General features: G+C 40.7%; 2 protein-coding genes across 2 annotated transcripts; both read left to right on the plus strand.

Annotated features, from left to right (window-relative positions):
* The first annotated feature begins 376 nt into the window (after positions 1–376).
* On the plus strand, positions 377–14,475 carry gtf2h2 (general transcription factor IIH, polypeptide 2). Its single transcript, XM_020641118.3, has 15 exons — positions 377–428; positions 2,263–2,353; positions 2,436–2,513; positions 3,133–3,169; positions 3,721–3,807; positions 3,901–3,951; positions 5,053–5,107; positions 5,962–6,067; positions 6,156–6,246; positions 6,339–6,534; positions 7,221–7,284; positions 7,411–7,514; positions 8,134–8,236; positions 9,005–9,044; positions 14,042–14,475. The coding sequence occupies exons 2-15, from the start codon at positions 2,298–2,300 to the stop codon at positions 14,150–14,152; spliced, it is 1,179 nt and encodes a 392-aa protein (XP_020496774.1). The 5' UTR covers positions 377–428; positions 2,263–2,297; the 3' UTR covers positions 14,153–14,475.
* A 1,206-nt stretch (positions 14,476–15,681) lies between these two features.
* Positions 15,682–20,751, plus strand: dhfr (dihydrofolate reductase). Its single transcript, XM_020641144.3, has 6 exons — positions 15,682–15,881; positions 15,962–16,011; positions 17,694–17,799; positions 18,897–19,020; positions 19,582–19,697; positions 20,414–20,751. The coding sequence occupies exons 1-6, from the start codon at positions 15,784–15,786 to the stop codon at positions 20,493–20,495; spliced, it is 576 nt and encodes a 191-aa protein (XP_020496800.1). The 5' UTR covers positions 15,682–15,783; the 3' UTR covers positions 20,496–20,751.
* The last annotated feature ends 3,991 nt before the right edge of the window (positions 20,752–24,742 follow it).

Here is a 24,742-nt window from a genome sequence, read left to right on the forward strand (position 1 = left end):
TCAGACCTTTATTCAGGCTAACCAGGAAACCCTAGCTGAGATTAAAAATCTCAAGGCAGGCAAAAACAAAGTTTCTGACAAACAATTAGCAGCCATATGTACAAATATGATACAAAATAGATGGAGATGTTACATTCAAAGACAATAAATAATAAATATGTGTCAGATGTGTCTTCCCCCAAGTTATTTATAAAACCCTAAAGTCCTCCATTAAGTTTCAAGGCTTTTGTAATTTGTTTCATGTAAAGGGAGCAGCAAACACAATTAAGACAATATCATTTGTACAGGTTGTCATCACTGCGGTGGATGTTACCTTAACTGTGCGGATAACATCGTTAGAGAGCATGTTTCTGTCCGGAAACAAAATCCGTGGCACCAACCGGCGTTTCAGTAACCAATCACAGCACAGAAGCGCTGCACCACATCAGGTAGATGTTGTGCTTTTAATCTTCTCACTGAGACAGTTTCTAATTGTTCTTTCTCACAAGTTATCAAGATATCAACTCTATAGGTTTTAGGTAACAAAACATCGCTCCAGATAGTCTTTTTATTTAATAAATGATCTCCAATTACACTCGTCAACAGTGTTGTGGGCTAATAGTTAGCTTGTTAGCTTTCGCCAAATGAAACAATCCTGGTGTCGTTTTTAATCTACTTTATCTACCGAACGATTTAATAATATATACATTTATGTGTAGCAGATAATGATGTTTACTCACTGTACAGCCATGGGTTAGAAATCATTCGGCTCTGGAAGTGAAGCGTTATCAGAGTTTTACTTTGAAGAAATCTGTTTTGAAAGATGTTCTTGATAAACTTCATTCAGCAACTTTGACTTTTTATTTGAGACTCAACATTACGTTGTCTTCAATTCAGAATAACGACATGTTCATATGCCAATAATCAGCTATAAAGATAATAAAAAGTTCGGCCTGGACTGTTTTCTAATTATGCTTACACTTTATTTTATTTTTCTGATTAGGGACTATTTAATCCAAACACTTTTCTTTATTTACTTAGGACTCCATATTGTCTTGATTTTATGAACCATAATGACATGTAGATTATGATACTGGTCGATTTAAGTAAATGAACAATTCGGGTCAAACTATTATTCTTACATTTAAATAATGTTTCTCATATTTGACATGTGGTTTTAATTTCGACTCAGTATTACATTGAATCTTGTAAAAACAACAACATGTGCATTATGTTGTTAATTTACTCTTTAAGTCAACAAGTAATTCGGTTTATGTTATTTATATTTATACTAACACTTTTATATTTTTTCTCTGTCATGACATTCGTCCATTCAGTAACATCAGTGTTTTTTTCCACTTTGTTTTGCTTTGTTTTATTGAAGATGAAGACATATTCATTTTGATATATCAGCTGTATGGTCACCTGTAGTTGACATTAGACAATAATCTGTACATGTTTATTTCTGTGAAGACATGTACATTATTTTTCTGACTACAACGTCAACAAATAATTTGACTCTATTTATGCAAACACAAATTCATTTTTCTCTGATATGACACATGTTTACGCCAAACACTATTTAGCGATGTCAACGTTTTTTTTGGACCAGATTTTGCCTTATGTTAGAAAAATGCTGGACGTGAATATCTTGATATAAATCAACTGTATGGTCAGCAATTAATTTGCATTGGAAAATGATTTATAAATGTTGATTTATTTGACACCGAGTCATGCCAGACTCCTCATTTACGCTTGAGGCATTATTTATTATTATTATTATTATTATTATTATTAATAATAATAATAATAATAATAATAATAATAATAATAATAATAATAATTTAATTATTTAACTTTTATCTTGTGTAAAAGCAATGTGTTCATAATGTTACCCAAGAACAAATCGTGTGGCTTATTATACATGCTTACACTAAACTAATGTTTCACTGTTTGACATAAATTCATGCCAATCTCAGTTCAATATGTCAGTGTTTTTTCAGATTACTACTGCCTTGTTTTTAAATTTTAAAAAAGAACATGTCTATTATGACATCACTCATCTGTATAGTCAGCCAGGATTTTGCATTTCTAAAGGTTTTGTTTTATTTTATTGACTCAGCAGCGTCATGGCAAACTCCACTCAGAATCCTTGAAACTGTATAATGCTTTTTTTCTCTTATGTGCCTACTTTGAAGAGAACAGTCTACCTTGACATTTCTCGTCTGTCTTACACCGTGGTGCAGAAGACTTGTGTATTAATGTGAAGCTGTTGTTTTTCAGGTCGTTGGCTCTGAGTTGTTTGGTCGGCAGACAGAATGGATGAAGAACCAGAGAGAGCCAAGCGCTGGGAGGGAGGCTACGAGAGGACATGGTAAAGCTGTGAAACCATGGAGATGTGTGTTTTCATGTGATCAGGTGTGCTGTAGGTATAACTTGTTTTTATTGGTTTGCAGGGAGGTCCTGAAGGAGGACGAGTCTGGCTCACTCAAAGCCACGGTGGAAGAGATCCTGTTCCAGTCCAAAAGGAAAAGGTGATCATGTGCATGCAGTTTGTCTGTTAGAGTTATAAATCAATCATTATAAAGTCATTCTCAGATCACTGGGTAATGTATTTTAAGTTTTCATTTTTGTTGCTCTCAGTAATAACACATGAACTCGTATTTGTAGTTCAATAAATTCATCTTCTCTTGTCATATTTACGAAACATGTCCCCCCTTGCTGCTGGTCACACATGAAGCAGCCACTTCATTAGAGGCACTGGTACAATTAAAGTGGAACGTATACTGCAGCTACAGCCATGAGTTCATCCTAATAGTGTTAGGAGAGGTATTCACTTAACTGTTTGCAGTGGTGTTAAGCTGGTTTGCCCGTTGACATAGAGGTGAGGGACTAATATTAGGAAGACTTTTCAATATAATTTATATATATATATATATATATATATATATATAAACATCCCTGACTAAAGACTACTGCTCAATAGGACCTCAGTAATAAATATGAAGAACTTTAGTCTTTCTGACAGTCATACATGTAGAATTCTTGACAGAGCTGTAGAGTTAACCACCTACTCGTCTTAAGATTTGACCTCTTAAATCTTTGAATGTTACTGTTACTACAAACTCACCTGCTGCCTTGTTTACCTCACAGGGTGGTCGAGAGCCATGGACAGGTGCGGCTGGGGATGGTGAGTGACTTCTGCCTTGCTCTTACAGAACTTTGTGTTTCATTATCTATGAGGATGAAAATCTCATGTCCGCTATCATTTAGTCAGAGAAGTTAAAATAAATCACTTTTAATTCAGCAGTCTTCAATAGTACAGTCCTATAGGATAAGATTTATCCCTTCATCGATAATAAAAGTAAGAGGTGACTATTTGAATTATTCACTAATTGTGAATGACATTGTTTTCATATGAATATGACAGAAAATGCCTCTCAAAAATATTTAAGTATTTCTCATTTTAAGTTGATGTTTTTTTTCTTTTGGCCTCAGAATAGACACATTGGTTAGGTTAACTGTTAATGCAAACGATCATTAGTAGCATCATGAAGGCTTCATTAGGATGTAATGGTAATAAAAGGCTCAATGGATTGCTTTCATCATTACTTTTTCTTTATCACACTCACAGCTCAGGAGTGAAGGCAGTTCAGAGGAAGTAAACATTAAGTGGTAGCATAGAAGAAACTCTCACGTAAAGAGTGTCTTATTCAAGTTAAAGGATATCCTCTGCTCTAGATGCGTCATCTCTACGTGGTGATCGACTGCTCGAGAAGTATGGAGGACCAGGACCTGAAACCAAACCGCCTCACCTCCACATTGAAGGTAAATCTTTGAGCAGAACATCACAGCTAACACCATCAGTTCAGTTTGTTCAGTAAGAGCCGCTCACTGTGTCCTCTGTCTGTCTCTCTGCAGCTGATGGAAGCTTTCGTCGACGAATACTTTGACCAGAACCCCATCAGTCAGGTGCCTTTTTACACTTATTGAACACGTTTGACACTGAACTCTGTTGAAACTTTCAGTTTGATTCAGTCAAAATCAAAACACTCTTAAGGTTATAAATAAATATTCAAGTACAGGACTGCAGCGTCATGATGTACGTATACAGTGTATATATAGGGAGTGTCAGAAGTGTCCTCTTATCTTTGTAAAGTAAACTTCAAGATTGTTTTTTTTCATTGAGATATTCTAGGCAAATATATGTGATGATTCAGAATCTGCAGAGGGAAGTGATACATAAGTCATACATTTTAACTGGAAAAGATCATTTGTTACTTCTGTAGTTCTGTGTTTTTTCATGTCATGGTATCAAACCCCTAAATCAATCTGTCAATTAATTACCCCCCCCCCCCTCATATTGGATAGTTTTTAATATTAAGTGTTCTGAATCAGGTCAATGTTTGTTATGTGTTTTTTTTTTGTGTGTGTATTTTTTGGCTTTTTACGCCTTTTATCAGTGAGGACAGTGGAGAAAAAAACTAGGAGAGAGAGGGAAAGGAAGGACATGCAAGAAAGGAGCCGCCGGATTCTAAGACTATAGCCTCGTACATGGGGTGCAATCTTAACTGCTTGGCCACCATAGCCCCAATCCCCGTTATTTTAATGGTCCATGGTATCAAAAAGAGACAAACTTCTTTTAACAGGCAGAAACGTTGGACAGATCGAGACTCATGGTGAACAGTCATCCACAGAGACTCTCCTCAGTAATAAAGCACCGAGTCAGTGTACAGTTTAAGAAGCTTTAAAAATCCTCTGATATGGCCTTTCTCTTTGATCGTGTTTTTTAATCTTCTGTGTGGTTTGTATTGTTTTCATATCGTCATGTCCTGTTTTTAATCTTTTCGCACCATACTGCTCCTTGTAATGTTGTGTTCTCCTCATTGAGAGTTATATATTTAAAGTGTACTTAAAGTTAAAATTTACTGAACAACAGTCACTATGAGACAAATAAAAGAGGAGCTGGTCGTCACCTGGAGACAGACATGATATGACGATACACTGAAGTTTGTTTGTGACTATGTGGTGAAGTTACTGGATCTGCGTGATCCGTGTGTTTTATGTCCTCAGGTCGGCATCATCACCACAAAGAATAAACGAGCCGACAAGCTGACTGAGCTGGCAGGTGAGGAGCACATTAACCCCTACTGTCAGACTCCATCTCTTTGTTTAATCAATATCATCAAAATCCAATTAAGATGGTCCATGTGTTTGATAACTGAATTTGAGGGATCAACACAATAAGTGTGTATATTTATCGGCCAATATATCAGTGACGAATAATTTCTCTTCCTAATATCGATATCGGCCTTAAAAAAATATCCGTCAGGCCCTCGTTCAAGCATTACAATGTAGAGCCATACCTCCTTTTCACTTTCACTTGTACAAGGAACGAAAATGTGCAGGAAGCAGAAACGCTTTTAAACCTGCAGAAGAAGAAAAGTCAAAACCTCTGTTGAGGTAAAACGTGAAGTCAAAAAAGTCTAGAAGTAGCGGACGAAGCAACAGAGTCTGCTATACAACGCTATAATGACAATATTTGTCTTAATTTCAATGCTACATGTAGTCCAACGGATTTACAATATCAACCAAAGAGCCGAGAACAGCAAACTGAACAGAAAACATTACGCAGCCGTTTAATCACACGCAGGTAGATCGTAGCGGTTGCGTTCATACATTCTATGCACTGACGTCACAGGGTTATAAACGTCACCACCCTCTCCTACTGGCCTGAGAGGCCGGATAATATCCTGCTATGTTCTCACATCAGCTCCTAGGGATCTGGTAGGAGAAACTATGCATGAAGTCAGAGTGAAAAATGTGGCTTTTTGCGTTCACACATACAGCTCCTCCTCCAGGAGTTTTTCATTAGTTTTCTGCATGTGTGGAATCCTCATTTCTTTACTCCTCCTGCCTGTGTCTGTGAAGTTACCTCATACAGTTTTTCTGTGATGTGTAACATTTGTGTTTGACCGTCAGGGAATCCAAAGAAGCACATCGCTGCCCTGAAGAAGGCCGTGGACACCGTGTGTGGAGGAGAGCCGTCACTTTATAACTCTCTGAACCTGGCCGCACAGTCACTAAAGTACGTTCTGCATGTTCATGTTTCAGTTTCGTTTTCTTCATAGTGATTAAACAGTCAGTTAGCTTTACAAAGCTGTCTCTGTTTGAAGGCACATGCCCGGACACACGAGCAGAGAGATCCTGATCGTCCTCAGCAGCCTCACAACGTGTGACCCAGCAAACATCTACGAGCTCATCAAGGTGACCTTCAACCCCTTCACTCTCACATAGACGTGCACAGTCAACAGCCTGTATCTGTAATCGTGTCATAAATGTTCCTCCTCCTCTGACAGACTCTGAAGTCTCTGAAGGTTCGTGTGTCGGTGATCGGCCTGTCAGCGGAGGTGCGGGTTTGCACAGTGCTGACCAGAGAGACGGGCGGATCGTATCACGTCATCCTGGACGAGAGTCACTTCAAAGAGCTGCTCATGCTGCATGTCAAACCTCCTCCTGCCAGCTCCTCGTCTGAGTGCTCTTTGATACGAATGGGTCAGTACACACAGGGTGTTACTTTCTTCATTCTGCGATCAGAATCAGAGTCAAGATGAACTAACTTTCTCGATATCACTGACACTGATCACTTCAAGAACACATATTATACTCCTTTTCAACAAGTTTAAACAGTGACCTGTGTCTGACCACACCCCTCTCTGGAAGGGCTTGGGGGGCTCGGGCTTTCTCGCTCCATATCCTATTGTTTACGGTGAGAAGGCAGACTCCGAGGACAGAACAAACACCTAGCTGTGAGAGTGTCACCCACCTGGGGGAGGGGCTACTGCCCTTTGTGATGTCATGAAGGGAAAAATCTCCAAACAGCCTGTTTCAGCAAAAGATGTGGAGGATGGACTTTTCTCATCATTGGGGGGTTTGTAGACAGACTAGGGACACATGTAAATGTTCGAAAAACGTGTGTTTTTGGCATAATATCCTTATCCGATGTGTGCCGATTTATGTACCTACTTGCAGACATTATCATCTTTAACATCTTTACACATTTATTCTAAACACCTCTAGAAATACTTACACAGGAAAGTCAACATTTAACTATTAATTTGTTTCCATAAAATCAATGAATAAGCAGTGTTTTCTCCTCATCAAGATACATCTATATTCATATCAGCATCTATTGAATACGAGTTTCAGACGCACTGAATTTGTATTTTGTGCTTGTTCAGGTTTTCCTCAGCACACCATCGCCTCTCTATCTGACCAGGATGCCAAGCCTTCCTTCAGCATGTCGTAAGTTAACAAAAGAAAAGTCATTTAAGTTTGATGTTAAGCATGTGGACAGGAGTGTGAGCAGCCATATTGGACTACAGTGAATTCTCTTTGTGATGAATGTCTCCTGCTCTCTCTGTCTCTCAGTCATCTGGACAGTAGCAGCGGTCCTGGTCTGTCTTTGGCAGGGTACTTCTGTCCGCAGTGTCACGCCAAGTACACAGAGCTCCCTGTGGAGTGTAAAGTCTGCGGTATGTCTCTATTACTTTCCCTTAGACATCCAAAGAGTACTGCAGTTATTTTACACTGCTTTAAAGGTCACATATTCTCCTCATTTTCAACCAGTGTAAATAAGTCTCAGAGCTCCCCAAAACATGTCGGTGAAGTTTCTTGTTCTAAATCCACTCTGATCCTGTATTTGATCATGTCTATAAACCCCTCTATTTCAGCCCTGCTCAGAACAGGCTGTTTCTGTGTCTGACCACGCCCCTCTCTGGAAGGGGTTGCTTGGACTTTCTCCATGCTGATTGTTTACAGTGTAAATGTGGACTCAGATGGCAGAACAAACACCTAGCTGTGGGAGTGTCACCCACCTGGGGGAGGGGCTACTACCCTTTGTGATGTCATGAAGGGAAAATACACAAACAGCCTGTTGGAGCACACATTTTCTGAAAAGTGGAGCAGGAGAAAAAGGGAGAGGATGGACTTTTCTCATATTTGGGGGGTTTGTAGATGGTCTAGAGACACATATTAGTGTTAGAAAAACATGGTAAAGTGTATTTGGCATAATATGTGACCTTTAAAAGAGAGCTCTGACCAATAGAAATAGGATATCTTTGACTGGTGTGTGTATTTTTGGTTGTCTTCAAGGTTTGACTCTGGTGTCGGCCCCACATCTCGCCAGATCCTTCCACCACCTGTTCCCCCTCCAAGCCTTCACAGAGACTCCTGTGGAGGAGCTTCGAGGAGACAGGTAATACACTCACACACAAACAACAGCGACGGAGTTATTAGGACTGTATTTCCAATCAAGGAAGTAGGGCTTTAAACCAAAACTGAAACTAAAATGACGATATAGAGTAAAGGATTAAGTTGCTGCTTTACTTTTGGAAATTATGTTCTCGTTTTGTCTTGTGTTATAGTCCAGCACACCCGTTACACACAAACTCGCATCACCTAGTGCACAAACTCCCCAGTTCTATCAAAATAAAGCGTGCATAAATACTCAAGTATATTAAAAGATAACACAAATGATATTTATTATTAAGTATCTTAATTGAAAAGATGAAATAATAATCAGATCCTGCTTACGATGTGAAGAGCTTCAACATGAACAATCTCATCCCCTCCTTGAGTTGCATCAATACGATGATGTAATTTCCCTTTTCTTCTCCTGTATTAGAATAAATTAGTCTCTATATGTGAGGAAGAGATTCACAATTATATAAGAGAGGACAACAAAATGTTGAAATATATTAAAACTTTGTACAGTGTGTGGTTTACTGAACAGCAGTCTGTATTCCCTGCTGGTGTCTTCTAATATATTATCATATTCTAGTCTACTCATTCGATACCTGATTTACATTCTTCCTGACTTCATATGAGTGTAGGATCAATCTTGGCAGTCTGGGGTTTGTTTCTTCAGCCTCTATGTGATCATAGTGTGTTGTGTTCATGTAGGGTTTACAAAGCTCATGTGCCGTCACTGTGTGTCTAAAGCGGTTGTTGTTTTGTGTCTCAGGTTCTGTCAGGCTTGTCAAGGAGGGCTGAAAGATAAAAGTGTAAGTAAAGCAGAGACACACTCCACCATGTTACAAATACATTTTGTTTTACTCATCACAGTCACACAGGCTGTAACAACACATCTTTTTTTTCTGAAGGAGCCACGTCAGGTCAGAGAAAATAACCCTGATGATGTTATAGTAAACGACTGATTCAAAGACAGAAAAAATGTATTGGCCCAGAATGTTATACAACCTCAAAATACAAAGCAATCTCCCCCTACTCAGGACTAACTTTAGAAAATATACTTTTTGAAGAGCAAATCTTGTTTTTATAAAGAAAACCATTTTACTAGAGAATACAATCTCATTGAATAAAACAAGGTAGGTTTTTGTTTTTAACACCTGTAAACAAATAAAGTCACATTTTCAATGTGAAATAATAATAATAATAGGATATAATTGCCACATTTCAGTATTTCCCACAGAATGAAGGTAAACCTGTGGCCCTGTATGGAATGGATTTGTGGAGCTTCCACAGCTTCAGGGCAGAAACCTTTTCCATGAGGTCAGGCCATTGGATGAGGCCCTTCTGCAGGAAAGACTGTGGAAAGGGCATGTCCATGGAGAGCTTGTTCAGCCTGTCATAGTCGACATACTCTCCATTCATCCTCATCCCAACACAGCTGATGAAGGTCAGCTGTGTCAGCAGGGCACTTTGGCTGAGCTGTTGCTTGGCAGGGAGTCTGAGTTGCACAGCCTTCAGCCAGGGAATGCTGAGCTCCTTGTACCTGGTGAGGTTACGGGCATAAGTCAAACCCCGCCGCTCAACCTCAATGCAAATGTCACAGACAAGGCAGGCTTCTTTTGTTTCGGTGGACATTGATTGTCCCTTTGAGTGCAGGCCAGCGTATTCGTTCACCTTCCACCAAACACGCCGGTGTTTGAAAGGGTCAGAGAACTTGATGCTGGGGAAGTATTTGAGGCCAAGCTCCTCAAATCCCAGCCGGATGCACTCTTCAACATCATGGCCTGCTGCTTTCACAATGGCCTTGGCCCGGCCAAATGTGTACGGGAACGGGAAAGCACCCAAGAATGCCAGCTGGACTGAGAGGTGCTCCACTGTCATCCCCACCACCAGGATCCAGCCCTCTGACACCTTGTCAGCCTTCAGAAGTTCAAAAGGTACCCGCATTTACCGAGAGGCATACACGTCACCGAGAAGAACTTGAAGCATGGTTGCACCGATCACTGATGGTGCAGCATCCAGGGTTTCTGATACGGGGAAGAGCCTGGACACACGGGCCACCTGCAATTTGTCCGAAGTCCAGGTGGACAATGGGGGGGGGGGGGCTGTCACCCACGGATGCACTGTTGAAAGGTGCAAGGCCCAAAAAGCCCCTGCAGTGGGTCAGGCTTTTGGGGTTCACACTGCAGGTGCCAAGCGATGCAGTGAACTTTGAATCCGCAGAGGAGAGCGGACGACCGTAGACCAGGTCCTCAAACGCCAGCTCGAGCTGATAAGCAGTCCAGGACGGATTGAACCCCCCGAGTCCATTTCTCCCAATGAGCAGGTCCTTCAGGGATGTCGTAAGGAACTCGAGAGATTTCTGAAGGATCCCTGTTAGACTCCCTTCCTCATCCACATCCTGGACAGGGAGAATAACGGGATATTCAGCCAAGAATTGCTCAAACAGCGCCTGGTTGATGCTGAGCTGGGAAGGAAGGAAGTCCAGCTTCCCCCCATGAACGGAAATGTGTGTCATATATTCAAGCCTGGCACACAGCTGCCCACACATTTTCAGGGCCATGTCGTACATCACCTCCATGTATGACATGGCCTTGCCAAACACAGTTTTCTGGGTCTGTGGGTGGAACAACCTACACATGGCAATGAGTCCACTGACCGGGTGCTTGTGGTTGAGCTGTATGTGGACGTGAGGAGAGTCCCCATACAGCTGGATGAACCTTGTGTTGCCCGGTCCAACAAATGCAAGGATCTTGCGGCCCACGTCGAGGGGCTGAGTGTCTAGCCACATCTGGACATTGACGGCCTCGAACATGCCCTGTGTGGTGAAAAGGTTTGAGCGATGGCCCACCAGACCCTGAAGGCCAAACCTTGACCACAAGAGATGCATGTTGGGGTCTCGGGATCGGATGCTGACCCCAACATGAACAGACATGGACACAACTTTGTCAAGACTCAGAAAGCCAAGGTCTAGCAGCTCTTGGCTCTTCTGGCCGAACTTCATCAAAGTTGGCAAAATGACAAGGTCTCCATTGGTCGAGTTGGAGTGAGCGATGGCCCGGTCCAACAAAGACAACAGAAAAGACAAATCCTGAGACAGGACATTCATCTTGGCTGTCATGGACAGACAGTTCTTCCTAATAGTCGGCCTCTGCAAGTCAGAAGGACCAAGCCCCTGGAGCTGCTCTCTGAAGTTTAGGACGACTTCGTTGAGGGCAGTGGCCGCCAGCCACGTGTAGTCCCCCTGCCTTTGCAACCACACTTTCAATACCTTAGGGTCTTTCGGCATTGCGGTCAAATTAAGGAAGTATCCCCCATCCACAACTGCAACATACACACCGCAGCAGTTCTGCAGTGCCTTCATGCCAGATGGGGTGTACTCCTGCAGACACACGTGTTTTTTAAGGAGGTGGAAATGCTTCTTCAGCATGTGGGGATGAAGTTCAGGGAGACACAAGAAATGAATCCCCTCTTTGACAGCTGCCACTGCCTGCAGCTCAATGACAACACCGTCAGTGTTAGATTATCCGACCTTCCCGCCAAAAGCTATTCAACAAAAACACATTGAAAGTCAATTTTCACCCACTTCCCAACATTCCACGTTCCAAGTCGATACAACCTTCCTATCAAGAGTTATTAACGAAAAACGCAAACATGGGGCAGGGCCAAGTGCGCCAAAGGTTCAAATCAACATAACTCTTGAACGGAAGGTCCTAGAGACTCAGATTGATCCACCTACCATAATTTGGCCACGCTGAACGCTGAACGCTGGTCTTGTCCTCGAGTCTCGGTGATCCTCCGTTCAAAAGTTAGCAGGCACAATGATTCCAGATGGGCAGACATTTACGCATATAACTCCACAACGAAAGGTCCTAGAGACTCAGAACCTAGCTCCGTCGACATAATTCGGGTACGCTGAACACGCTGGTCTTATCCCCGAGTCTTGGTGATCTTCCGTTCAAAAGTTAGAAATTTGGAAAAATTATAAAATTTTAGCCCCTACAGACCCAACCCGACGTCATAGAGGCTCGTGGGTGGTACTGTTGGAAAGCCCATGGTCGATATAGTGGCAACCACCAAGGTTTCCAGAATGCTACAACCTTCCTATCAAAAGTTATTCGACCAAAACCACCCAAAATGACTTACGCGATTGGTAGCGATCATCTATTAACCCTAACCCTCCTCCCTGTGTTGCAAGTTCCCCCTGGTCTCCCCTGTGTTGCCCCTAGTTCCCTCTGTGCTGCCCCTGTCTTGCAAGTCCCCCCTGTGTTATAAAGTCCCCCCTGTCCACTTAGTGCATTTTTCACATTTCCGGGGAAGAAAAAATCTTCAAAACCACTTCAAATCTTCAAACCACTTCCTTCACACTTTCTGGGGGCCCTTTTTTCAAAAAAGACTTTTTCATGTTCACATTTTCACTTACAATCATTTCACATTGGCGGACGTTTACACCCATAACTCCTGACTCCAAAACACTCTCCGTCTGCCATAATTTGGGTACACTGAACACGCTGGTCTTGTTCCTGAGTTTCTACGACCTTCCGTTCAAAACTTAGAATTTTGGAAAAATGGAAATTTAGCCCCGCCCAGCCGAACCCGACGTCGTACAGTCTTGTGGGTAGTACCGTTGGAAAGCCCATGGTCAATATAATGGCAATGGCCATCGTTTCCAGAACGCTACGACCTTCCGATCAAAAGTTATTCCACCAAAACCACCAAAAATGACTTTGGTCAGAGGTAGTTATCATATGTTAACCCTAACCCTAACCCTAACCCTTACCCTACCCTAACCCTATTCTAACCTCTCCCACACCCTTTTCCTAACCCTAACCAGTCGGGGTGGGTTGTAAGTCTAGGGTTGGGGTTAGGGTTAGGGTTAGTGCATTTTTCACTAAGTCATATGTCAAAAAAGCTCCTAGACACTTTCTGGGGGCACTTTTTTCACAAAAACACTTTTTTTGTATCGGAAACCTTCAAATGTTCTGATCAGAAGCATGTGGTTCTGACAAGACATGACGTATTCTTTGTATGCAATCAGGTCATGCATGGTTCGATCCAGGTTGATCAAGTCAATCTCCTGGCTTGTCCAGGCAGTCTTTGTGTTCTTCGGGAGGGAGCGGCTGGTGTTATGGATTTCAGGTCTTGCATCAGCCTGGCTGTCAACATCCTCCACTGGCTCGACGGGCTGAACAAACTCTTTCTCCTCTGTGACGCTTTTTTCAACAGCCTTGACTGCTGAAGCAGGCTTGACCCTGGGAAGGGTCTATTAAAGGAGTAATATGTAACTCTAACACCTAGCATCCAAAATTGGTACTGCAGTCCAAGTTCAAAACATTATAGAGAGCTGTCTCACCCCCATCCCCTCCTCCCTAGAATCAATTTGCACCTAGGTTGCCATTTCGAGGACACTGAAGCTCCAGTGTTTAGCCAGCTCTGCATTAGTCTTGAAAACTTTCTGCATTTTTCAAAAGCATCCCCAATATATATTCTAGTTCTACCATGTTTCTGTCCATGGAGCTTTTTAGAAACATGGCGAGGCTTTTTAGTTAGAGTAGAATCAATTATATCTGAGTTTGCTTGCCAACCTCAATCGCTGCAACACCTGTTGGTTTTCCCGTGATTACTCGTCTCATATCTGGCAAACCGAGGGGTGAGGGGCTAGGGACCAGACTACCTTCTCTGGTCAAAACAAACATAGACCAAAGAATAGACCAGACAAAGAAAGAGTAATATTACATTTATCTATCATTGCAGCTTCAGTCTCCTAATACTTGTTTATCTATTTTTCTCTGTATGTTCCTGCTTGTAGGTTTTTACCTGTCCGGCATGTCACAGTGTGTTCTGTATGGAGTGTGATCTCTTCATCCATGACTCCCTGCACTGCTGCCCCTGCTGTATCCACAGTCAGAGCGCCCCCTGAGGCTGGGAGGAGAACTGTCAGACAGAGACTGAAACAAACTCGGTGGACATATATTGGTGTTAGTCCCAAACATCAAGATGATGCACACAGGGACATCCCAATGCTCACATTAATAATCAGTTCCAGAAATACAGGAAATATTGGAGAACTCTGTGAGAAACACTTCTGATCCGCTGCACTGTTTATCTGCTGGTAAAAAGCACACTTTTTTTTTACTGACATGAGGAGCAGCCCGTGTGCATTGTTTATACATAATTTGTACTACAGCTCTGTTTTTGTCAAAATTGCAGTTTAGTTGCAATAAAAAAGATGTTTTGTACTTATTTAAATGTCTCTCTTTCTAAACTTAAGTCAGCATTAGAGGCTGTAGCTGCGATAGCGGGACACCAAGTGTCAGCTTTCTATTATTCCTGGGAATTTGGGGTTAAAATACCTGAACTGACTACTTTAAGCCCGAATAAAATAATTACCATTTTGACTCCAACATATCCTTCCATTAAGAACTAGTCTTGGAAAATGGATCATGGTTCTCATGTAGGGAACATTCAATTTGAGAATTAAGTCGAAATGTCAAGTTATTGTCAAATAGTGAGAGTGAAGCTCAAATGATGAGATTAAAGTAAAATTAAAGTTTAAATGTATGGATTTGGGGTATATGCGGCCTGGTTGTTGGTTTGTGTGCCCCATGAGCAGAGGTTAAAGTCCTCAGGGTGGACGACAGGGTTCGGGGGCAACCTGTTGCTCCTTTGTCCCCCGTCGCTTCCCGCTCACTCTCTCCCTAATTTCCTACTTGATCCACTCTCCCGTCGCTCTAGAAAAGGCATGAAATAAAAAAATATTGATTCAATTTGACAGTTTTAGAAGAAAGTTGAACTTCATGCATTTATTAGTTGTTGGACACAACATTTTAAGCCAGAGTAGAAATAGTTTGATGACAATTAGACTTCATTCTCAACATGCAAAGAAAAAAATGTGTTTCTGTGGAAGCCCTATGCTGACATGCATCAGTACATTTTATTTTACTCAACTTATTTATACTGTTATATCAAAATACTATTGCAGTTTTTTTTCTCAAGATCTCGATAAAAAAACTGAAAGGAATAAATGATCATGGGAATACCAGAGATGCTATCCCTAGATAAATAAGGTGAGATCTCAAGTTAACAACTGAAACGTAATCGTTATCAAATGTTCAAATTTAAAATAAAATGTTGCGATGCATGTCCTCTTAGGGCTTCCATCATTTTCCTAAACCTTGCACTAAAACGGATAATCTAGAACATAATCAATAAAAACATGAATAATAAAATAATTATATATATTAATTATATATATATATATATATACACACATAATTACCCTCTTTGTATTATGTTGAAAAGCCTTATAAAAGAGTAGAGAGTATATCAGAACTGGGATATAGGTTATCTTCAATAAAAGGTCGAAGGATTCATTCAACGCCACACGATGGCAGTGATGTACTGACCACTTGTTAGCAACCCTAAATCAAGACGTAGAAGAAGAAGTCGTCGTCATTTCCGGATTTTCTGTAACAACTCCTGGCGGGAACCTCCGGTGAAAACAGTGAACACAGCTGAAGAAACACGGATCATATCTGTCCTGAGTCCTGGATGAAAATGCCCCGTGTATTGAACGGTATCGTGGCGGTGTGTCCTGACCTGGGGATCGGGATGAACGGAAACCTGCCGTGGCATCCCGTTAGACTCAAGTAAGTACCGACAAGGTGTGTCAGTAATGTAGAAATAATATTAATGAATCATTAATAATACTTTTTATCTTTATCTACAGTAACGAATTCAAACATTTCCGAAAGATGACATCGACTTCATCTGTAGACGGTGAGTTAAATCTGCTTTATTCTGTCAGGTTTATTACATCACATGCTCAGAGGACAAAGGTTTATAATGAATCATGAGGTGAACAACAAGTCCATGTCAGTGTTATGAAACCAAAGCATTCATTTACCACGTGTGTGAAAGACATCTAGCTATTAAAACAGGACAATGACTTCATATTCAAGCACTCTTCTTATAGTTACACTATAGAGCAAAACACCTGAGAGAGTTTAAAGCTTTCATACCTGTCATTGTCTTCTCCTAGTTGGACAGATGGACATGTAACAGGATAAGCTCATATTTAATGATTCAACTTTCAGCCACAACACACAAAATATTCTAACTGCATGGATTTTCACATCTGTCTGTAGTTTAACTCAGAGAGGGTCATTGTAGTTTTGTTGTATTTCTGAGTTGTACATCAGTGTAATGACAGTAAAGTCGAGGGTTACTTGGGAAAGTGGAACTTTTTCTGCTTCAATACTCATATTATTGTTCACATTATTTAATTTAGTGACAGAGTGAGAGGAAACAACTTTTCATACTCATACAACATTGTGGCCATTTTCAATTTGTGGGCATTATGCAAATGAGTTCTCTGAAGACAACAGACTGTAATATGATTTAGAGCCCGACCGATTAATCAGCCAGCCGAAAATATTGGTCGATATTAACATATCTAGTGACTATCGGTATCGACTCATTTTATCACAGATGTGCGCCGATATTACTAGAATTATTCACCTGTTAAATATCATTTATCATTTGAGTTTTATTGTATTACACTAGTAGTTTTCTTTCTGGCTGTCACCAGCAGAGGGCGCTGTATGGATTAAAACAAGCGTTATCACTCTCCAGAGTGTAAAACGGTGATGCACGTACATGTATGGTATGTATATATCCAGTTGAGTGACCATCTTGTCTTAATTAAATATCATTTCACCATGTGTTTGATAACTGCATTGGAGGGATCAACACAATAAATGTGTATATCTATACCTCTCCAGATTGAACACAGATCTAATAAAGATATCAGCTGATATATTGGTATCTGATTTTTTTTCTCTCCCCAGTATCAACATCGGTATCGTCCCCAAAAATCCCATATCAGTCAGGCCTTAATATGAAGCATGTCGTCAACAACATACCTTACTATCAGTGTGTTTAGTCGTGGATTACAGATCGTGCAGCTGGTGGTGATTTAAAATCACGCCTCGTCTGTTTGGATGGAGCGGATCCTCTTTAGTCTACAGCGCTAACGTGAGCTGCTCCTGGGTCTCTGGTGTTTGCAGCGCTCTCTGACATCTAATCAATAAAAGTGTGTTGTTTAGATCTGTGCCTCATGAGATGAGAAGGACTGTTGGCAATGGACAACATTCACCAAAGAACCACAATGGCTGTAAAAAAAAACAACTAAAAACAAGACAAGTTAAGTGTTTCATAAAGGCCTAGGAGGCTGTTTCAGGAGAAAAATCAATCTGCTTTCACATTGATGACGTTTTGTTTCAACGTCTGTGTGTTTACGGCTTGGATTAAACGTGTCAATGCCACAGAATCTGAGAGCAGTAGCTGGATGTTTAGACTGCTGGAAGAAAGTCCCACCAAGTAACACAGATTGGACGGTACGTGCTAAAGCAGTAAACCTGGAGCCATGAACTTATAAAGGTAACCTTTGTTTCCTGCAGGTAAGCAGAATGTGGTGATCATGGGCAGGAAGACGTGGTTCTCAATCCCGGAGAAAAACAGACCTTTAAACAACAGGATCAACATCGTCCTCAGCAGGCAGTGCAAGTAAGTGTTACACACCGTTCATATTAACACACACGTTATGTTTCACTGTGGATACACCACAGCCTGCGTGTATTACTTTCAATAAGTATTTACATACCGCTGAAGCTGTGAGTCACTCAGTGTAGAGAGTGATCTGGATTCTGACTCCCAATGTCCACATACTCCATGCACTGCGCACTACTCAGCCATCCACTGCCACTAGTCAGTGATTGTATTTCCACAGCAAGCGCCGCGGTCAGTCTCCGGCGCTTACCAGCAGCGCCATTACACCCTGCTCAGTTTCAAATACGCTGCAGGTCAATTTTCCAAGGAGTACACTGCAGGCAAGCATCAAGCTGGACAGAATAGAACGACCCGGACAGGAAGTCAGACAAGGAAACGCACAGAGCATCCGGTCAATTTCAAAATAAAACACAATCTATGGACTCAAGGTCGTGTCATCACGTTATCAGAATTAAGTCAAAACAACTTCCCTTCACTTCCCTAATACTGCAGAAGCGCTCTTGGGCAAGTCACCAAACCCCCCCCCCCCAACAGCCCTGGTGCGCTTCCCGTGAAGCGGCCCTGCATCTCTCCACTATTGCATGTCCGCAGGTCCTGTTTGAGCATGTGTGTATTTCAGCTTCATGTGTGTGAGAAGCATGTCTCTAAATAACAGAGTAAAAAAAAAACAGAATTTACTGTCAGGGGTTAAAAAAGTATATAAAATAACAAATACATTTAAAAGGAGAGAGAAAAGGCACAGGAAGAGTCAGGTGTAGTTTTGTTTAGGAAGAAATGATTGCAGATGTTTTTTTATTGCCAAGTAGGTTTACACATACGAGGATTCTGATTCTTACAAACAAATATTTTTAAAACATGTTCTAGATTAAATGTTCAAATGATAAATTTGACAAAAAGCATACTCTAGCACTCTGAATTTATGCAGGTTTTGATTTGCTCTTTGAACAATTTTTTCCCCAAAATGAGAGTGGAAATATCACGATATTGCCCTGCTTACAGTATCATAACATATGGCAGTATATTTAAAGAGATTCAGTCTCCATACTCAGCGTTACTTTTCACAGTGAGCTGATTTAGTGCCTCTTCTCCTCCAGAGAGCTTCCTGCAGGTGCTCATCACCTGGCTGCAGACTTCAGCTCGGCTCTCAGACTGGTGGACACCGAGCTGGCAGACAAGGCAGACCAGGTCTGGGTCATAGGAGGAACCTCTCTCTACAAGGTTGGTGGACAGATTTCACCATGCTCTTATGGCTCATGTCTTTGATGTATTGTTGAAGTCTTACAAATTACAAAAGGTTTTGGAATTGCACCAGTGGATTTCTTAAGTCACCTGCAGTGAAACGGGCTGTAATGTCTGCAACGCCCGGTCAGAGTTTAGTCTCTGACACGCTCTGATTGTCATTTCAAGTGTCAGACATCATTACAGAATATTTTTTTCTTTGTTCCTTGTAAACTATCAGGTCCATCCTAAACAGTGATCTGATAGGTCATGATCTTTCATGTGCTTCTTTCCTTCAGGTTTAAGATTAAGTTATTACAGCTTACTTCCCAGCAGCTGGCTGAAACGATGAGCTGAATTATTCCACAACCTTTAGCACCATAAGTCATTAAGACTCCACAAATATGTAAAGACAGCACAGCCTCTTTTTACTGGATTTAAAATGATATTGGTATGGTCACATTGGTCACAGCTGTGTGTTCTTGGTCATTAAACACACCTTCTGCATGCACAAAGCCTGCTTCTTTTGTAGTAACATGTTTGTTTCTCTGGGTTACGCAGGAGATGATGGAGAGCTCGGGGAGCAGGAGACTGTTTGTCACACAAATCTTGAAGCAGTTTGAGTGCGACACATTTCTCCCTGAAATCAGTCCAGATAAATACCGTCTGCTGCCAGAGTAAGATCCACACACATGTTCAGGATATTTATCTTTGACGCTTAAGTCTTATTATGAAGCTCTGGATGGCATTTTTCTTCTTGGTGTTTATTGTACTTAAAAACTTGATAACTGACATTGTGGAGCTCAGTGACATCACATGGGTCAAGAGACAGATGATCAAAAGTCAGGGGTTGACAAGAACTTAAATTTGAGAGCCAGTGTCTCAAGATCACTGGCTTACTCTGTGTTGTGGCTGTGGGACAGCTGCGGCCTTAGATTGAAAATAATAATAGACAAAGCCTGAGCGACGTCACCCCGTCGATGGTGGTCACCATGCTGGAAATGCTGTCTCAACCTAACAGTTTCCCAACTGAACAGCAACATTTACAGGTGCAGAGGTTGTGTAATTACACCACTGGAGAGGAAATGAAAGGACAATTTTAATCCATTTAAATGATGAGTATAGTATTTTGTCAACAAACATCACAATACTTTGCTGTATCTGTTTTCAAAAAGCCATTTGTTTTTACTGTTACTGTAATTAGAAGAGGGGGAGTAAATGTTGAACAGTTTTTATTTATTTCATTATTTCCTTCCATTACCTGAGCAAATGTTTTCGTTAGTGAATGATCTTTAAAGTTTTATGACGAGGTCCTGAGAGTTCATATAGAAACCCTGATTCAACCCAGATTATTTTACACCTGATTTAACAATAAGGATTGTTTCTCCTGCAGGTTTCCAGGAGTGTCACAGGAGCTGCAGGAGGAGAACGGCATCCAGTACAGATTTGAAGTCTACGAGAGTAGAGACAATTAAAAAGGAATCAAAGCTTCAAAAACATTTTTTATTTCTGTGTTGAAATGAACTCAAAGATCTCCACTGTGTAGTTGTTTACAGGTTGAGGAGCCTGCATTTATAGACTGAACGGGTTCACGTCTGACTGCTCAGGAAAAGAAACATGACTCGTTGTGGAGTTAAAAGTGATTTTATGTGGAATGTTTGTAATTTACCCCATCATGTTTTGTGACATGATGTAATGTGTGCACAGGATGAATAAAGTGCATTTAGAAGACTTTGAACTTTGTCACATTTTTTTATATCACTGTTTAACCTCAAATAAAACACAGTTAATAACCCCCCCCCCCCCCCCCCTTCACACATGCACTGCAAAATTCCCCTTAATCACGACTGAGTGAGGGTGATGATGTTTATATCAGGACCAGTCTGATCTTTTTACATCCTCTGTTCAGCAGTATGTTTTTTTTTCACTCATGTTTATATTGTGAATACATCGTATCACCAGTAGCACTGATATAAACGCAAAAACTGTCACCTGAGTGTCTGACTTGGTCTCTTTGTTTTTCATCTTGGATATGTTGTGAACACAACACAAATTTCACCCCCACCACCACCCGTTCAAAAGTGAAACATCTATTGTGAGGGACATTGGGTGGCTGTGGCTCAGTGGTAGAGTCAACTGTTTCTCAACCAGAAGGTTGGGGGTTCAATCCTCCAGCTCCTACAGCCACATGTCCACTCTGTCCCTGGGCAGGACAGTAAACCCCCTAAGTTTCACCTGCTGCTTTGTTGGTGGCTTCTAAATCTGTATGAATTGGATAGCTTATGATGGACGCTTAACATAGCAACCTCTGACATCAGTGTGTGAATGTGTAGGTGTAAAAATACAAGCTCAAGTCCATTTACCATGTATGAACGAGATTTAAGTGTAGGTCTAACCAGGGCTCTCGATGTGTTGAATAGCTTTATGTGAGGTATGTGTTTTCCATAACTTTTACTGCATCATTACAAATCACACATGATCTTGAGACCACCAACAAAGCTTTCAAATATGTTGCTCTTAGCTTAGTTAAAATGAAACAACAAAGAGGAGTTCAATATTTTTATATAATTATTATTATTATATACCTTTAGGACAGCAGTAGCTCGGTCTGTTGGGACTTGGGTTGGGAACCAGAAATGTCAGTTCAAGTCTGGCACTGGGACTGGATGCAGGCGAGGTGCTGGTTTACTTCCTGACCACTCTCAAGCTGCGCCTTGAGCAAGGCACTGAACCCCCTAACTGCTCGGTGCACCAGTCCCTGCAGGCCTCTCGCTCTGACATCTCTTCTCCATATATGCACGTCCACAGTTTCTGTCTGTACTAATGTGTATTTAGGGACTTCAAGTGTGTGTCATGTCTCACGATAAAAGAGCAAAATGTTCAAATTATAAAGTATATTAAATTGAAAAATGAAATATAAAATGATCAACTCCCATCTTCCCTTGAATGGATTTTTGCCAGCTGTTCTGAGAAATGTTATTAGAAAAACCAATCTACAACTAGGTAATGGAGACGAAAAAAGATTTTTCAAATCTGAAAAGTGAGAAGGAAAAGGTCACATCTAATGTCCAAATGTAAGGTGGCCTTGAGAACTGAACTCACTGCCTTTGAAGTAAACACATGCCAATGGACAGAACGAGAAGAAATAAAACATGAATAGAACAACACAAGCAGCTTCTACAAAATGTGCTGCAGAGAATGTGTTTTCTTTTCTCTTATATTTATATTTATTTTTTTTATCATCTTTTTATTTGGGATGGGTATACAACGATCAACAAACTTTACACAGAATGTCAGTATATCCCTTCCCTCCACCAACATGAACACATACATACATGCATGTCTGCATACATAGGCCTCCATGCATACACAGAAAAACAAAGCGAAAACAAGAAAAACAATCCTAACAGTAATACTAATAGTACTCTTCATAATAATAGTAAAAATAATAAGACAAGACAAAAAAAAGGGGAATTAAATTTTAAAAAATAATAATAATTAGATATCATAACATCATTGCATTATCATTGTTGACAACCTTTAGAAAATGCCTTCAAGCAACAGATCAATGGAAGCCAAAAGTCCTGAAAAATATGGCCACGGTTACATTTTTCCAAAGTTATTTTCTCTAACGGTAAAAATTGTGACACTTAAAGGTTGGTGGAGATTCATTTTTCCAAAAAAGTAATATACATTTCTTGGCAAAATATGTTAGAATTATTAATATTCTTTTTTCTATCTAACTGAAAATCTGGGGAGTCATTTAAGGGTTTCAATCAAATTCCATTTCCAAAACAGATTTAGTAAAGGAATGAATAGAATTCCAAAAGTCCTTCAGCACATCACATTGCCAAAACATGTGCAAAAATGTTCCATCTTCATTTTTACTTCGCGGACACTTTGGTGAGTTATCTTCCAGGCAATTATATTTACATTTTGATCACATAATTCAGATATTTGGGCAGCTATTGTGTGATATTATGCTAATGTTTAATGTTTTTAATGCTAATGGTCTATTATCATATTTTGCTCTTCCTGCTCAAACTACACATCCCTTTACCATTGTTGGTGAAAATGCAGTCAGAGATGTGATTTGTAGTTGTTGCTGTTTCTGTTGTTCTTTCTCTCTTCCTGTAAGCCCAACACAGTCTCAGTAGAAGTCTGTTCTGTTCAACATGAGTCATGTCCGCCTGTTAAAAGAGTTCATAACATTTGTAGTGAATTGGCTCTTTTAAGGAGATGTTCCCACATCAAACTATCTCATGAAGTGGGTGCGTAGAACATCAAACTGTCTCATTGAAAAGCTGTACATAAGTACACATTTGACAAAGGTTCAGAGGGATCGAAACATGATTTCTTCTAATAAAATGGTGATACTGAGCAAGAGTGGTGTGCAGGATTTTTTCTTTTCAATATGAAATAGCGCTTTAAAAGCAAACAATCTATTAATTAAAGGCAGGGTTGGTAATTTCCTCCAGATACACTTTTTAAAATTTTGGTTGAAATTGTCTTTAGGTCCTGGCAGACATTAATAACTAATAAAAGGAAGAAAGAAAATCTGTCATCTGTAGCAGTTGTAAGCCTGTAAAAACTTTGACCAATGTCTGCCACGAGGTACCAATCTGATGAACCAATCAGACGCCTCCCTGTCTCCCTGCTCATTCTCGACCCCTTGCACGCACTAGCTCACACTCATCTCAGAGGATACATTAAAAGAAATACAACCTCTGTTGGACCTTCTTTGTGGTAACAACAGCATGTTGCTCAAAGGACAGTTTGTTGTCCAGCACAGTGCCCAGATATGTGTAGGTGTTCACCATCTCTATACCAGCATCTCTATAATATGGTTGGCACAGGACTAGATTGAGTCTTCCTAAAATCAATAATCCTGTCCTTTGTTTTCAGTAGGTTTAGCAGAAAGAAAGACTCATCACACCAGGATGTGAATTCATCAACCACAGGCCCATGGTGATGCTCCTCCCCTTCAAGAAGACTTAAAATGACTGTGTCATCCACACATTTAAATACATGCCTCCTAATGTGATTGCTACAGCAGTCATTTGTGTACAAGATAAATAATAAACGGGAGAGACAACATCCTTGAGGAGAACCAATGGAGGAGTACAGCTGATTGGAAAAAGAGCCGTTTACTCTCACACATTGAGACCTCTCAGTTAAAACGTCTAGTACCCAGCCTACAAGATCCAACTTAAAATTGGGAATGAGTTTTTCTGCTAAAAGATGAGGCTGTATGGTATTAAAAGCAGAAGGGAAATCTATAAATAAAAGCCTAGCATGAGCTTTGATCCCATCAAGGTGACGATACAAAATATTTAATTGAGAGACAATTGCGTCTTCCACCCCCCTGCCAGACCTATATGCAAACTGCAGGGGTCAATAGATGTTTCCACCTGCGTTTAAACCTCATTTCTGATGAGCTTTTCCAAGGACTTCATCACTCAGGAAGGGACAGTTTAAACATTTCATCAAACTGACATTACAATTGTTTTTAATTCTCACACAACAGAGGACAACGGGTTATTAAACCTTTCTGAGATATCAAATCTACATCCTTGTCAGTCTCTAAAGCATTCAGGTGACTTATTTTCACATCCGTTCTCCATCATTGACTTCTGTATATGGAAATACATCCATGAAGTGACTGAAGCTCTCTGTTGTGTAATCCTCACCAGAATAAATCTGTCATCGCCTTGAACTGTTC

This window comes from Labrus bergylta, chromosome 2, assembly GCF_963930695.1.
Source record: "Labrus bergylta chromosome 2, fLabBer1.1, whole genome shotgun sequence".
Taxonomy (NCBI): domain Eukaryota; kingdom Metazoa; phylum Chordata; class Actinopteri; order Labriformes; family Labridae; genus Labrus; species Labrus bergylta.